Source organism: Fistularia commersonii, chromosome 2 (genome assembly GCF_037954325.1).
Source record: "Fistularia commersonii isolate RoL2024-O1a breed Wild chromosome 2, RoL_Fcom_v1.0, whole genome shotgun sequence".
Classification (NCBI taxonomy): Eukaryota; Metazoa; Chordata; class Actinopteri; order Syngnathiformes; family Fistulariidae; genus Fistularia; species Fistularia commersonii.
The window spans coordinates 24,212,679-24,228,502 of record NC_141285.1 but is presented as its reverse complement, the minus strand read 5'-3'; the positions used below and the strand labels follow the sequence as shown (position 1 = coordinate 24,228,502).

The 15,824-nt window shown below is 43.9% G+C and overlaps 2 protein-coding genes across 3 annotated transcripts; one reads left to right on the top strand and one right to left on the bottom strand.

Annotated features, from left to right (window-relative positions):
* Positions 1–1,103: 1,103 nt before the first annotated feature.
* Positions 1,104–5,045, bottom strand: LOC147236797 (uncharacterized). The gene is made up of 2 exons (XM_086163005.1): positions 4,263–5,045; positions 1,104–2,791 (listed from the first exon to the last, which is right to left on the bottom strand). Exon 1 carries the CDS (start codon positions 5,043–5,045, stop codon positions 4,467–4,469), a length of 579 nt encoding a protein of 192 aa, XP_086019131.1. The 3' UTR covers positions 1,104–2,791; positions 4,263–4,466.
* LOC147236796 (uncharacterized) lies at positions 5,021–11,751 on the top strand. Of its 2 annotated transcripts, XM_086174158.1 has the most exons (6): positions 5,021–5,291; positions 7,624–7,665; positions 7,823–7,950; positions 9,448–9,474; positions 11,125–11,184; positions 11,263–11,751. In XM_086174158.1, exons 1-5 carry the CDS (start codon positions 5,171–5,173, stop codon positions 11,179–11,181), a joined length of 375 nt encoding a protein of 124 aa, XP_086030284.1. In that variant the 5' UTR covers positions 5,021–5,170; the 3' UTR covers positions 11,182–11,184; positions 11,263–11,751. The 2 variants fall into 2 exon arrangements, with proteins under 2 accessions (XP_086030284.1, XP_086030294.1); XM_086174168.1 differs by lacking the exon at positions 9,448–9,474 and having other exon boundaries at positions 5,043–5,291.
* The last annotated feature ends 4,073 nt before the right edge of the window (positions 11,752–15,824 follow it).

Sequence of the window (15,824 nt, the reverse complement as noted above, 5' to 3'; positions counted from 1 at the left end):
CTCCTCTTTTCTTATCTCCTCTCCTCTCTTTATCTCTTTTCCTTTCCTTATCTCCTCTTTTCCTTTCCTTATCTCCTCTCCTCTTTTCTTATCTCCTCTCCTCTTTCCTTATCTCCTTTCCTTTCCTTATCTCCTCTCCTCTGTCCTTATCTCCTCTCCTCTCCCCTCTTCTCCTCCCTTCCTTCCTTCCTTCCTTCCTCCTTCCTTCCTTCCTTCCTTCCTTCCTTCCTTCCTCCTTCCTTCCTTCCTTCCTCCTTCCTTCCTCCTTCATTCCTTCCTTCCTTCCTTCCTTTCTTCCTTCCTTCCTTCCTTTCTTCCTTCCTTCCTTCCTTCCTTCCTTCCTTCCTTCCTTCCTTCCTCCCTCCCTCCTCTCCCCTTGCCTCCTCTGGCTTCGACACTGAATCTCCCAGGATTCGATCCAACCTGTGACCTCTTGCATTTCCTCCCCTTTGTCTCCATCCCAGACCTTGATATCAAACTGACCCCCAGATGAGCCCATTATTCTTCATTTCAAACACCAACGCTGGTGTTTCTCCCACCGAGGAGTGAAAAGCTCGTCAAACATCAAATCATCTGTAATTCCAAATGCAAAAAAAAAAAAAAAATCCAAAGTGCTGTAGCTTCAGTAGTTTAGTACTTTACTACCTTTTGGCAGGATTTTAATTCAAGTTGTGTTTCCACGCAAGGAGCCGCTGCTTTACTTCAATGCAAGAATGGAAGAAAATTAATTACATTAACGGATTACATGAATTGAATTAATTTGATTAAAGATTGCAGACTTTTGACCAGCAGGAGGCGCCAAAGTCTGGGATCGTCCCATTAGCTTCTCCCTCCTGTTGTTTATCAACTCGCTGTCTCTATTTATATTCATATTTATATTTATTGACATTACAACTGCTAACAAAAGAATGTCTCCTATGGGGATCAATAGAGTTCATCTAAGTAACGGTGAAATATTTTGGTTGTATTTTTCATTTTCAAACAGAGGCCCGGGATTGTCTTTGTCCCGAACTCTCCAAAATCCCTGAAAATGTCATTTTGCTTGTTTTTTCTCACCGTTCTTACACATTTTTCAAGAACCCGTGATAGGCAAAATCCGTGAAGTAGACACCTTTATTTTTTTTTATAATTATTATACAATTAAATACTCTATTATACATTTCTGCTGTCGTCCTTATGTTTCTTTCTTCTTTCTTCATGGAACGAACGGACGATCCATTAATCCCGTGATGCCGACCTACAGCCGCATAGCTTTTAGCTTCCCTTAGCATGTCCAGAAGTTTAACTTTATCTGCGATAGAGCGTTTTGTCAACATTATGGGTTTTAGAGAAACTCGAAATTGCGAGAGAATTTGCACGTACGCAATGTAAATTCGGTGTGTACATATTAAACTGCAACGTTATTGACGCACAGGTAGAGAAGAAGCGGAGTGACTTTTTAGCCAATCAGAATGCAGAACACAATGATGCAAATCCGTGAAGTAGCGAAACCGTGAAAAGTAAATCGCGTTATAGCGAGGGATCGCTGTATTTCATATCAAGCCTTTTTTTGGTTTTTGTCTGTGACCCTGCTGCGGCTGCACAATCTTTTGCAAGGCGTCACGGAAACGAGGCCGTTACAGAGACACGTGAAGACACACACACACACACACACACACACACACACGAGTGCCTCCGTGATTAAAATGCTGTAAGGGCCAATTAGCGGAGGGGCGTTGGATTCCTCGAGGCGGTGATGTGGAGCCAGGCTGCCGTCAGGAGGACCTGCAGGACTGAAAAAAGAAAAAAAACACCCCACCGCCGTCGTCATGACACGAACTGAAAGGTTTTTGTGACAATTTCTGTGGCATGAAATGGAGAAAATCATCTTTGTCTCTTATTCTCTCCGTCATCAGGCGTCTGCAGAGGGAGGGATGGAACGGAGACTCTTCTCTCTGTCTCTGAATCAACCCACGTTGTGTTTACTACAAACGCGGATGTGAGACACAATCGAGTGTGTGTGTGTGTGTGTGTGTGTGTGATCTCTGCACTGAATTATGGGCTGTTGAACGGGAGTTAAAGAGCCGTTGTCTGGTGCTGAGCAGCTGACCAGAGGCCTCCGGAGCACTCAGTGATTTTCCACTGAAGAGAAAACAAACACCTCTGACTTCAAGGCACGGCACACAAACACACACACACACACACACACACAAACACACACACACACACACACACCTGGATACACTACTGACAAACTCTTCATATAAAAGAAATCATCATAGATAGATAGATAGATAGATAGATAGATAGATAGATAGATAGATAGATAGAAACGCCAAGATGAAAAATTCCATGTGTGTCTATGAACGTATTGAGGGGAATTAAAAATATTATATATTAAAGTTAAAAAAAAAAAAATTGGCAAAAGTTCAAAAATAAAAAATAAAGTTTACTTAGATAGAAAGTATTTTTATTTTTTGTTTGTTTTTGCAAACGTTTTGCAAATCGATAGATAGATAGATAGATAGATAGATAGATAGATAGATAGATAGATAGATAGATAGATAGATAGATAGATAGATAGATAGTGTCTCTGAAGACACTGAAGACCCAAATGAAGACATGATCCTCCTCCATCCCATAATCCTCGTCCGCTCTGCTCTCCGGGAAATCAATTAGATATTGCATTACTGAGTGCGCGTGTGTGTGTGTGTGTGTGTGTGTGATCCGGGATAATGCACAGTATTGATCGGAGCTGGCCTGGTCGCCCCGGTAACCCGCGGGAGGCCTCCTCGGTGGCGTCCATCCGTCCCTGGAAAAAAAAAAAGAGGAGGATCAGAACGGGGCTAAAAATAGCCCGGCTGTCGACCAATAGGAGGAGGGCTGAGTCGGCGCCGGATGTGTGTCTGGGAGAGTTTGCTGAGTCACATCCACGGTGGGGGGGGGGGCATCCATTCACACCTCAGAAGGTCTGAGATGATCCAGGTCCACCAACATGGAGCTCCGGAGGTGGGCGGCATCCTCGCAGGAGGTCCTGCAGGAGGACGGCGTCCTCCTGGTGGACCTCCTGCAGGAGGATGCGTCCCAGCAGAAGGTCCTGCAGGAGGTCCTGCAGGTGGATGGTGTCCTCGCGGGAGGTCCCGCTGAAGATCCTGCAGGAGCAACTGAGGTGCTGCAGCATCTGGCTGGAGATGCGTTGGGTTCGCTGACATGGAGTTGAGGTGACTCTTCTCAACGTTGGACCTTCAGGACGCCTGGAGACGCCCCCTCCTGCATCTTTGGCGAGCTATTTTTATCCTGTCGCCGTGAGACGACGGGCGGCTCCATCTCCACGAGGTGATGAAGGCCATCCGTCATCCTGCCGGGGCGTCTCCTGGAGAGCTGGATCACAGGATCCTTCCAGATGCTTCCGCCTGCTCCATCATGTGACCTTCCAGGAGTCCCTGCAGCTCCTCCTCACGCACAAGATGGCGTCCAGCCTCACGTCTGAAGGGAGGACGGCAGAGTAGAAGAGAGGATGGTGGTGGAGGTGGAGAAGATGGTGGAGGGTAGAAAGATCATGAAGGCACCTGTGAAGACCTCCAGATGCTCATTCAAGGCCAAACTTCAGCTTGTTTTTCCAGAAGAACGCTGAGGCTGATCCTTCTCTCCTCCTTCTCCTTCTTCTTCACCTCCTTCTCCTTCCTCTTCTCCTCCATCACCTCCTTCTTCTTCTCCTTCTACCCCATCACCTCTTTCTCCTCCATCTCCTTCTTCTTCTCCTCCTCTTTTTCCTTCTTCTTCACCTCCCTCACCTCCTTCTTCTCCTTCTTCTCCATATTCTTCTTTACCTCTTTCTCCTCCTTCTCCTTTTCCTCCATCTTCTTCTTATCCTTCTTCTTCACCCCCTTCTTCTTCTCCTTCTCTTCCTCCCTCCTTCATCTCCATCTCCCCCTTCTTCTCCTTTGCCTCCATCTTCTTCAACTCCTTATTCTTCTTCTTCACCCCCTTCTTCTCCTCTTTTTCCTCCTTTCACCTCCTTCTCGTTCTTCTCCTCCTCTTCCTCCTTCACCTAAATCTCCTCCTTCTTCTCCTTTGCCTCCATCTTCTTCTCCTTCTTCTTCATCTCCCTCTCCTCTTTCCTCACCTCTTTCTCCTCCTTTTACTTCTCCTTCTCCTCCATCTCCTTCTTCTTCAACCCCTTCTTCTTCTCCTCTTCCTCCCTCCTTCACCTCCATCTCCTCCTTCTTCTCCTTTGCCATCATCTCCATCTTCTTCTTCTTCACCTCCTTCTCTTTCCTTACCTCTTTCTCCTTTTTCTTCTCCTTTGTCTCCATCTTCTTCTTCACCTCCTTCGTCTTCTCCTCCTCATTCTCCTTCTTCTCCTCCTCTTCCTCTTTCACCTCCTTCTTCTTTGCCTCCTTCTTCTTCTCCTTCTTCTCCTTTTGTCCTCCTCCTCTTCCTCTTTCACCTCCTCCTTCTCCTCCATCTCCTTCTTCTTCACCTCCTTATCCTTCTCCTTCTCCTCCCTCCTTCACCTCCATCTCCTCCTTCTCCTTTGCCATCATCTCCATCTTCTTCTTCTTCTTCACCTCCTTCGTCTTCTCCTCCTCCTTCTCCTTCTTCTCCTCCTCTTCCTCTTTCACCTCCTTCTTTTTTGCCTCCATCTTCTTCTCCTTCTTCACCTCTTTCTCCCTTTTCTCCTCCTTCTTCTTCACCTCCTTCTCTTTCCTCACCTCTTTCTCCTCCTTTTTCTTCTCCTTTGTCTCCATCTTCTTCTTCTTCACCTCCTTCGTCTTCTCCTCCTCATTCTCCTTCTTCTCCTCCTCTTCCTCTTTCACCTCCTTCTCCTTTGCCTCCTTCTTCTTCTCCTTCTTCACCTCCTTCTTCTCCTCCTTCTCCTCCCCATGTTCCCCACCCTCTTTTTTTTTCCTCTCCTTCACTTTACTCCCTTTTTCCTGCTCGGCTGCACAGCTCAAATCCCAGGTCGCCTTCAGTCCTCCCTCTCTCCCTCTCTTTCTCTCTCCCACTTTCTTGTAAGATCTCCGTCCCTCCCTCCTTCTCTCCTCCCCCTTTCCTTCTGCCATCCATTAGCAGGAGGAGCGTCTCTTCCCCCCCGGCAGACGAGAGGAGGCAGCCGAGCCGGACGGAGCCAAGGAGAGAATCTCCGGAAGAAAAACAGGAGCAAACGGGGGAGAAAGGAAGCCGAGTCATGGACGTTCTGAAGAAGGGATTCTCCATCGCCAAGGACGGAGTGGTGGCCGCCGCCGAGAAGACCAAGGCCGGCGTGGAGGAGGCCGCCGCCAAGACCAAGGAGGGGGTCATCTATGTCGGTGAGAGAGGACGGAGGGATGGAGGGAGGGGGATTTTAAAGAGAAAATATCACTTTAAAATCCGGAGAGGGATGGGAGGATGGAGGGATGTCTTGAAATATTCAGACCGGACGAGAACGGAGGAAAAGTGCAATTCATCCCGACGTGGAGCATTAAATTTGAAAATGGGGGAAGGTCCGTCGGCGGGCGGAGCGAGGGATGGAGGAGGAGGAGGAGGAAATGCGTGGGGTGACGGGGGAGATGGATGGAGGGAGCGAGGGATGAGTGGGAGGCGGCGGAGGTGAAGAGGGGAGCGGTCGTGGAGGTCGGCGGGCCGGAGGAAAGCTGCTAACGTTCCCCGCCGGGCGCCATCTAGTGGTCGTCCCGCCCTCCTCGGATTCTGATTGGACGAGGCTCGGACACCTGACTCCGCCCCTCCGGGGTTCTGACGCGACTAACAGGAGGCGGCGCAGCTCCGGATACGTCAGGTTCCCCATCAGACGCGAGATCCTAGCTTAGCATCGCTCTGATCCGACGTCCAATCGGGTTCCACTCAGGGGGCGGAGCTTGTTTCTGGCGGCCACGCTGACACCGTTCAAGATTAAAAATAGGATAAATAAATGATGACAAACAGCTGAATTATTTATGTTCCTCAGCGTCTGCCGCCCCAATCAGGGCATCTGGATGTTCTCAGATGTTCTCAGTGGAACCTGACTGGACAGCAGGGCCGAGCCGGAGGCCTGATTCGATTCCCCACTGGATCAATAAACTATTTTTGATTCTGAGGTTCATGATTTCCTCCGGTTCTACCGCCTGTCACTGGGAAACGTACGGATACAAATGTCCAGGGTTCTGATGAAGGCCTTTCGACACAATTACAACTGTGTAGAATAACAATCATGATAATGGATGTTAATAATAATATTAGATAGATGTAATCATTTCTAACATTTTATTTTGACAATGATAATGATAATGATAATATATGATAATCGTAATGTATGATAATAAGAATTATAAAAGCTCAAATCCATTTATATGATCTCATTTTTCAGGAAATGAACATTGACACAGTTCTTCGCGTCCGTTCATGCTCTGCTAGTGGAAACGGATCCTTGATCTCTGAACAGAGATGCTCCTCTCTTGCTCCTCACTGGGGTTGGGTAGGGTAGGATAGGGTTACTGGTAGGCTTTGGGGTAGGATAGGGTATGGTAGGTAGGGTTGGGGTTAGCGTAGGGTAGGGTGGGGTAGTGTAGGATTAGGAGTAGGGTAGGGTATGGTAAGGTAGGGTGGGGAAGGGTAGGTTCAGGTATTGTAGGATTAGGGGTAGGGTCGGGTAGGATTAGGGGTAGAGTTGGGGGTAGGGTATGTTAAGGCAGGGTTGAGGGTAGAGTTGGGAGTAGGGTAGGGTCGGAGTATTTAGGGTAAGGTAGGTTAGAGTTGGGGTACGGTAGGGTTGGGGTAGGGTAGGATTAGAGGCAGCGTAGGGTCGGATTGGGGTAGGGTAGGGTAAGGTTGGGGGTAGGGTAGGGGGTTGGGTAGGGTAGTATTTGGGTATGGTAGGTTAGAGTTATGGGTAGGCTAGGGTTTGGGTAGGGTAGGATTAGAGGTAGGATAGGTTAGCATTAGGGGTAGGGTAGGGCAGGGTTAGGGGTAAGGATTAGGGGTAGTATAAGGATAGAATATGGGGAGGGGTAGGTTAGGATTAGAGGTAGGGTACAGTAGGATGAGTGGTAGTGTAAGGATAGGATTAGGGGTAGGGTTGGGCAGGGTTGGGATTTTCCATTGAGTCCTAGGAGGCAGATGCCAGGCAGCAGCCTCTAGTGGACATTAGCGGGAGGTGTGGGCGGTGGCTCTGCGGCAGCATCCACGCAGCAAACGGCCGCCACACAGACATGTGACCGCTTGCCAAGAATGGGGGCCTTTGTTTGAGGGAACAGTGTGTGTTATTCAACAGGCAGCTGAACACACGAAAAATATCTTCAAATGCACAAACACAATAAACACATAAAAACAAAACAAACAGTCCCGGCATCCTGTGTGCAGACACGACCAGCAGGCCGGAGGAGAGGCGGCACCTTTGGACACTCGTCCACTCGCTAAGCTATTAGCGCTAAGGGCTAATGGGCTATTGCTCATCACGCTAGGAACGTTTTGAGTGAGTCCTTGAAAATAGCGATACATTAAAAAGATCCCTGGTTGGATGACGAATTGTCAGAGAAGACACCTTCAGGCTCTCAGAAGTGTCTCATCCTCCTCCTCCCCTGTCAAGGTGACCTTCAGGCGTCCCCTTGTCCATCACACTCCATCATGTAGAGCCTTCTGACTCTTTTTCTTCTTCTTCACCTGCAGGGAACAAGACGATGGAGGGTGTGGTGACCGGCGTGAACACAGGTGGGCTTTCTGCTGCACGTTCTGCAAACTACAAGAAGTTCAGATATCTGTGATTGGATATTGGATGGATCCATACGTGTGTTCATAGATCAGAGTCCCGCGGCGTTCCTCTCGATCCCGTTGCCGTCGTGACTTTTCCCTTCTTTTCGTCACGCAGTCGCACAGAAGACGACCGATCAGGCCAACGCGGCGGCCGACGCGGCGGTCACCGGGGCCAACGAGGCGGCCCAGGCGGCAGTGGATAGCGCTGAGAGCGCAGCGCTGGCCAGCGGCCTCGTCACCACGGTGAGGGACGCACACTTCCACTCATTCAGGAGGAACAGCTGACACCTTCAACCCTTGGGGAACAACATCGCAGGGCATGACTGGGTCTCTGCATCCATCCATCCATCCATCCATCCATCCATCCATCCATCCATCCATCCACCCATGTATCATTGCATCCATCCATCCATCCATCCATCCATCCATCCATCCATCCATCCATCCATCCATCCATCCATCCATCCATCTATTCCTGCATGCATGCATCATCCATCCATCATGTATCATTGCATCCATCCATCCATCCATGTATGCATGCATCCATCCATCCATCCATCCATCCATCCATCCATCCATCCATCCATCCATACATCCATACATCTATTCCTGCATGCATGCATGCATGCATGCATCCATCCATCCATCCATCCATCCATCCATCCATCCATCCATCCATACATCTATTCCTGCATGCATGCATCAATCCATCCATCCATGTATCATTGCATCCATCCATCCATCCATCCATCCATCCATCCATCCATCCATCCATCCATCCATCCATCTATTCCTGCATGCATGCATCCATCCATCCATCCATCCATCCATCCATCCATCCATCCATCCATCCATCTATCCATCCATCCATCCATCCAACCATACATCCATCCATACATCTATTCCTGCATGCATCCATCCATCCATCCATCCATCCATCCATCCATCCATCCATCCATCCATCCATCCATCCATCTATTCCTGCATGCATGCATCAATCCATCCATCCATGTATCATTGCATCCATCCATCCATCCATCCATCCATCCATCCATCCATCCATCCATCCATCCATCCATCCATCCATCCATACATCTATTCCTGCATGCATGCATGCATCCATCCATCCATCCATCCATCCATCCATCCATCCATACATCTATTCCTGCATGCATGCATGCATCCATCCATCCATCCATCCATCCATCCATCCATCCATCCATCCATCCATCCATCCATCCATCCATCCATCCATCTATTCCTGCATGCATGCATCAATCCATCCATCCATGTATCATTGCATCCATCCATCCATCCATCCATCCATCTATTCCTGCATGCATGCATCCATCCATCCATCCATCCATCCATCCATCCATCCATCCATCTATCCATCCATCCATCCATCCAACCATACATCCATCCATACATCTATTCCTGCATGCATCCATCCATCCATCCATCCATCCATCCATCCATCCATCCATCCATCCATCCATCCATCCATGCATGCATCCATCCATCCATCCATCCATCCATCCATCCATCCATCCATCCATCCATCCATCCATCCATCCATCTATTCCTGCATGTATCCATCCATCCATCCATCCATCCATCCATTCATCCATCCATCCAAGGAATAACACAGTCTAAGTGATGCTAATAATCTTCTGTTGTTCTAATAACTTTAATGTCTTTGTGATTCTTTTGTTTTTGTCGGTGGTTGCCCGGAGGAAGGAGGAGGCGGGACATGAGGCTAAAGAGGTGCCTGATTGGCTGGGGTGGATGAGTGACAGGCACATTGCATGGCTTGAAGCTGCAGGCCTGACGTAACTCTCCGAATGGCTTTCTCGGTTTCCTTCTTCTCCCTCGGGGAGGAAGAGCCGCGGTAGAAAGCAAAGCTCTCGCTCATGTTAATGATTTAAACGTTGCGATGTATCTGCATCGTAAGAGAACATCTGGGCGGGGGGTGGAGGTCCTGCCAGGCTAGCGTGGTGCATCTTGGAGCAGCAGTTGTAGAAGTGCTTCCAGCCGCCTTTCTGACAGAGAATATGAGGAAGGTCGCTGCGCTGTTTTTTTAATCTAGTATCGCGCAGAGGGGATGGATAAAACTAACAGAGCAAAATAACAGAAGTGACACCCTCCTGGCAAAACTGCAACTCAGATCAATCCCATTTTGGTCATTTTCCAAAAGTTTTTTTTTTTTTCTTCCCCCCTGCCATTGGCCAGCCAGAAAACACCTGCTGTGATTGGCTGACACAGCAGTCATGTCGTGGCAGCCAAATAAATAATACACAAAGAAACAAATGAATAAATAAAGGAATGAGTAAATAAATAAACGAATGAATGAATGAATGAATAAATGAATGAATGGATAAATAAATAAATGGTTAAATAAATAAATAAATGGTTAAATAAATAAATAAATGGTTAAATAAATAAATAAATAAATAAATGGATGAATGAATGAATGGATAAATAAATAAATAAATAAACAAATGAATGAATAAATGAATGAATGGATAAATAAATGGTTAAATAAATAAATGAATAAATGAATAAATGAATTAATGAATTAATGAATTAATGAATGAATGAATGCATAAGCAAATGAATAAATGAATGAATGAATAAATAAATAGATAGATAAATAAATGAACAAATGAATGAATGGATAAATAAATAAATAAATGGATAAATAAATAGATGGATAAATAAATAAGTAAACAAATGAATAAATAAATGAAAAAATGAACAGATAAAAAACGGAGGAAAAAAATTATCGTATGTGTATATTAATGACTGTGCAAAATTGTGCAAATTGTCAGCACATATCGCTCTGTATTTATGTAGTACTGTAATTTCCGGAGTATCTATCAATATAAGCCGCACTGGCAAGCTGATCGCTATCCTGCGCACTAAAACCCTCAAAGTCGTCGTCTTCGGTGTCCGGAGTTGAACGGACTCCGACTTTCCTGGTCATTTTATCGTCCCAATGTGACGAGGATAAATATTTGAGCGGTGTGAAGCCCCGCTAGCCCCCCCACCGAAAAAATTCATATATTAGCGCGGCTTATTGTTCGGAAATTGGAAATATGACATGAGCGGCATTAATTACACTGACGTGTCGATGATGGGTTTGCAGGGTTGCTGGGAGTTGAGGAGTTTGACGCTCCGGGGCCCTTCTAGAAGGTAGAATAGGTAGTTAGGGGAACTAACCGCGAACACACCCACTAACCAGGCCGTCTCTTCCAGCCTAACACACCTTTGGCTTCCTGCTAACACCTCATAACAGCGTCCTGCTGCACCTTCTCCTCTAAAGCCACGGCTTCCCAAACTAGCGATGTCACCGCGATATGCTTGCATTCTGAGAGAAACGTTGCCATCAGTCATGTGACCTCCTCTCTCCCGCAGGCCGACGTGACCAAAACAGAAGGTGGAGGCGAACAGACGGAGCAGGCGGCGCAGTAGGAAGTGAGTTTCGGGCGGGAACGCCGGAGCGCCGCGGAGGCGGAAGGTCCGGATGCTCACAGCTGTCGTTTTTTTTTCCAGACTCCTCGTCTTCACTTCCCGTCCGAACGGCCCCACAGGGAAGGGGGGATCTCCGAGTTCAGCTGCCGCTCAGCCCGGTTGACCTCTAACCCCTACTAACCAGACAAGCTTGACTGCACTCTCATTCTCAATGTTATGTCGCCATGGCTACAACCCTTGTTCCCCCCCGTCAACCGTCAACAACACCGTCAGTTGCATCACTCTGACCGGCGAATTTAACCAGGAATGAACGGCGTCACTCAGGTTGAGCCCCCCGTCGGACAAACACTGGACACCGTCTTGTGCATGCCGCTTTACTGACCTTTAAAATGCAGGAACACACACACACACACACACACACACACACACACACACACAAATAGATGAATCCCCTAACCCGCCACGCGTCCCCGTCTGCAGTCCGTGTTGTCGCTTCTAACGGAGCTTCAGAGCTGATTCCTTCTTTTTTTTGTAAAACAGAAACCCAATAAAGATGATTTTGACATCAAAGATTTGATGATATATTAAGATTAGACAGAATTCAGGTTCCACCGTGGGAACCAGGACCGGGACCGGGACCAGAACCAAAGGGGGGTCTGGGGGTCTGGAACCTGGAAACGACCTGGTTTCCGTTGAAGTCGCGTCCCAGAAAGGAAGATAAGATAAGATAAGATAAGATAAGATAAGATAAGATAAGATAAGATAAGATAAGAACAACTTTATTAATCCCGAAGGAAATTGTTGTGCCAGAGTTACAGAAAATATAACAGTGATAAATAATAAAAAGAAAAAGGCAGAATTAGAAATAAAAATAAACTATAAACTATAAAGTGTCTCAGTGAAACTATAAAGTGTCTTAGTAAACAAGTGATAAAACTATAAGTGTCTTAGTAACAAGTGAGGTAAGGAGTGCACAATAGTATGATAAAAGGAAAAATTGTAGTGTAGCTGTTATGAAATGAAATATTGCACAGTTCTGAATATTGCACAGTGAAATGAAATGTTGCACAGTTTTTTTTGTTTTTTTTAGGTTAAAGATAGGTTAAGAGAAGATCCATCCTGGTTTGTTTAGGTTCTCTGGAAGATGTTTCATGAGTACAGCAGCGATGGGGGGACGAGTCCACTGCAGACGTCTTCAGAAGAAGTCCGGCACCACATCCAGGAAGTGTGAAAGTTTGTTCCCTCGTGCAAGAAATGATTCTTCAGAAGAGATTTCTTAATTTGACCAGGAGATGGCAGAGTCCGGCCTTTTGTTCCCGGCCGACACACACACACACACATAATCACATGGTCTGATTTTTAAAGAATTTACTTGCAAATTATGGTGGAAAATAAGGAATAAGCAAGATTTCTGACGCTCACAGACTTGTAACTTCTTTTTTAAGAAGCTTCTCTGTCCTCCACACGTTACCTGTGTTAATGACACCTGTTTAAACCGGTTATCAGAATAAAAGACACCTTTCCAGAAGCAAAATTGTAGAGATGGGAAGACTGAATCTGTAAAAGGTAAGCAGCTCGGTGTGAAGAAATCATCTGCGGGAGCAATTATTAGAAAATAGAAGACATACAAGAGCACTGATAATCTCCCCAGGGACTCGTATCCTGCAGACGTGTCTCACTGCTGATGCCAGAACATTTTCCAGGCTTGTCTGAAGTTTGCTGGAGGGGATTTGGATGATCCAGAAGAGGATCATCCAACTTTTTTTTTTTTTTTTGCATCCAAATAACACCGCACCTACTGTGAAGCGTGGCGGTGGAAACATCTCGCTTTGGGGCTGTTTTCCTGCAAAGGGACCACGACGGCGCACAAATGGGAACATGTATGGTAAGATTTTAAGTGAAAACCTCCTGATGAATCGTGTCTTTCAACATGACAACGATCCTAAACGCAACCCGCGGCAACAAAGGAGTGGTGAGAAGCAATTTAAGGTCCTGGAGTGGCCAAGCCGGTCTGTAGATCGCAACCTCATCTTTGGAGGGAGTTGAAAATCCGCATTTACCAGCGACAGCTCCAAAACATCACTGCTCTAGAAGAGATCTGCATGGGGGAATGGGTCAAAATACCTTGTGACGACTTACAGAAAACGTCATTGCTAACAAAGGGTATATAAGAAAGTATTGAGATGAACTTTTGTTCTTGACCAAATACTTATTTTCCACCATCATTTGCAAATAAAATCAGACAATGTGATTTTCTGGATTATTTTTATTATTATTATTATTATTATGAAGTGTTCCTATGATGAAAATTACAGGCCTCTATCATCTTTTTAAGTGAGAGAACTTGCACAATTGGCGGCTGACTTTTTTTGCCCCACTGTGCGTGCATATATATTTTTTTATTATTATTTTTTATTATTATTTTTTTTATTTCTTTATTTTTTTTTATTTTTTTATTTATATTATTATTTGATGTTAACAGTTTGATGCTGCTAGCCCACATGCCCCCCAATTATCCCTCAGGGATAAATTAAGTTTTTTTCTCCATATAGTCGATGTAGTTATCCTAACGTTATTTAGTAATTTATAGTAACAATACATTATATAATTGTAGAATTGAACTCTACATATCCAGGTAAAAATATGAAATGCGAGCAGGAGGCAGAAGGTAGTTAATAACCTTTAATAATACAGTTTTGTCTTTCACATGACCATTCAGATGCTGACATTCCAGACGCTGAGGTGTTTCCACGGTTTGGGGAACCGGTTTGAGGGCGGAGGCCTGGAGCTCCACCCGGGACGCATCACGCCCAGCCCAGCCCTGGGGGGTCCGCGGCCCCCGGGGCCACCTAGAAGCTCCTTGTTCCAGATGAAAAATATGCCTCTCAATGTCAAGTCAATCTGTCCACTTCGGAAATAACATTGATTGATTTTGACTTGTTTTAAATCAGGGGGTCTTGGACTCACAGCCAATTGCGGCCCTCGGAACAATATTTTGTGGCCCCGCGCCTGAAATCAAATCTTTTTTTTTCTCACTTGCATTCAAAAAACAAACAAACAAAAAAAAAAAACAGGCAAGGACCAAAATGAAAAGTAACTATGTATTTTTTGCTTCAAAATTTGAAAACATAATGTTTTTTTAATGAAAAATTGTCAAGTGACATTGTTAAAATTATCTTTTCTTTTTTTATTTCTATAAAAAACACAAAAACCATAGCAGAAAAAAAAAACAGGCAAGGACAAAAATGAAAAGTGTATTTGCGATACGAATAAGAATTATAAAAAGAACAGCTTTATTTATCTCAAAGGAAATTGTGACAGAGTAACAAGAAAAACATAACAATAATAATATATTTTTTCATGTATTTTTTGCTTCAAAATTTAAAAAAAATAATGTTTTTTTTAATGAAAAAATGTCAAGTGACATTGTTAAAATGATCTTTTCTTTTTTTATTTCTATAAAAACCACGAAAACCATAGCAGAAAAAAAACCAAAAATAAAACAGGCAAGGACAAAAATGAAAAGTAACTTTGCGATAAGAATAAGAATAATAATAAGAACAACTTTATTTATCCCGAAGGAAATTGTTGTGCCAGAGTTACAAGAAAAACATAACAATAATAATATATTTTTTCATGTATTTTTTGCTTCAAAATTTAAAAAAAAATAATGTTTTTTTAATGAAAAAATGTCAAGTGACATTGTTAAAATGATCTTTTCTTTTTTTATTTCTATAAAAACCACGAAAACCATAGCAGAAAAAAAAACAAAAATAAAACAGGCAAGGACAAAAATGAAAAGTAACTTTGCGATAAGAACAAGAATAATAATAAGAACAACTTTATTTATCCCGAAGGAAATTGTTGTGCCAGAGTTACAAGAAAAACATAACAATAATAATATATTTTTTCATGTATTTTTTGCTTCAAAATTTAAAAAAAATAATGTTTTTTTAATGAAAAAATGTCAAGTGACATTGTTAAAATGATCTTTTCTTTTCTTATTTCTATAAAAACCACAAAAACCATAGCAAAAAAAACAAAAAAAAACAATCTGGCAAAATTAAAAAGATTGATTTAACCAGAATAGGCTTGTGAACATGATACCTCCTGTTATACATGCTAACAATACATTTTCTAATAAATTTTAGTGGCAAATTTTCCCACAGTGACAAGATTTTCTCTTTTAACTCAACAATGTTTTATATTGTTGAATTAAAAGATTATATTACATTCTTCCCTTTATTTTGTCAAGCAGTGTACTTTCACTCCTTCAGCCTGCAGTTTTGGACATTGTGAGGCATTAATCTGGGCATTTTAAAAACATTTTTGCATTTTTTTTTTTAATTTTGTCATATTTTTTTTAACTATTTTCTTTGAATATTTTAATAAGTATTGTCAACCCATATCGAAATTATGTTTTTTTCCTTTTGTTTAATTTTGAATGGATGATTACATACAAAATTATGTCGGTACATTTATATGATTTTAAAGTTGAAATAAAATTCCCCCCAAAATTTAAATTTATTTTATTATTCTATTTAAATTTTCATTTTGTTCAATTTACATGACACCAAGTTGGTCCGTGCATAAAAATTAAAAAGAAATGTGATTGTCATGTGAAAGAGTAATACACAGTATAG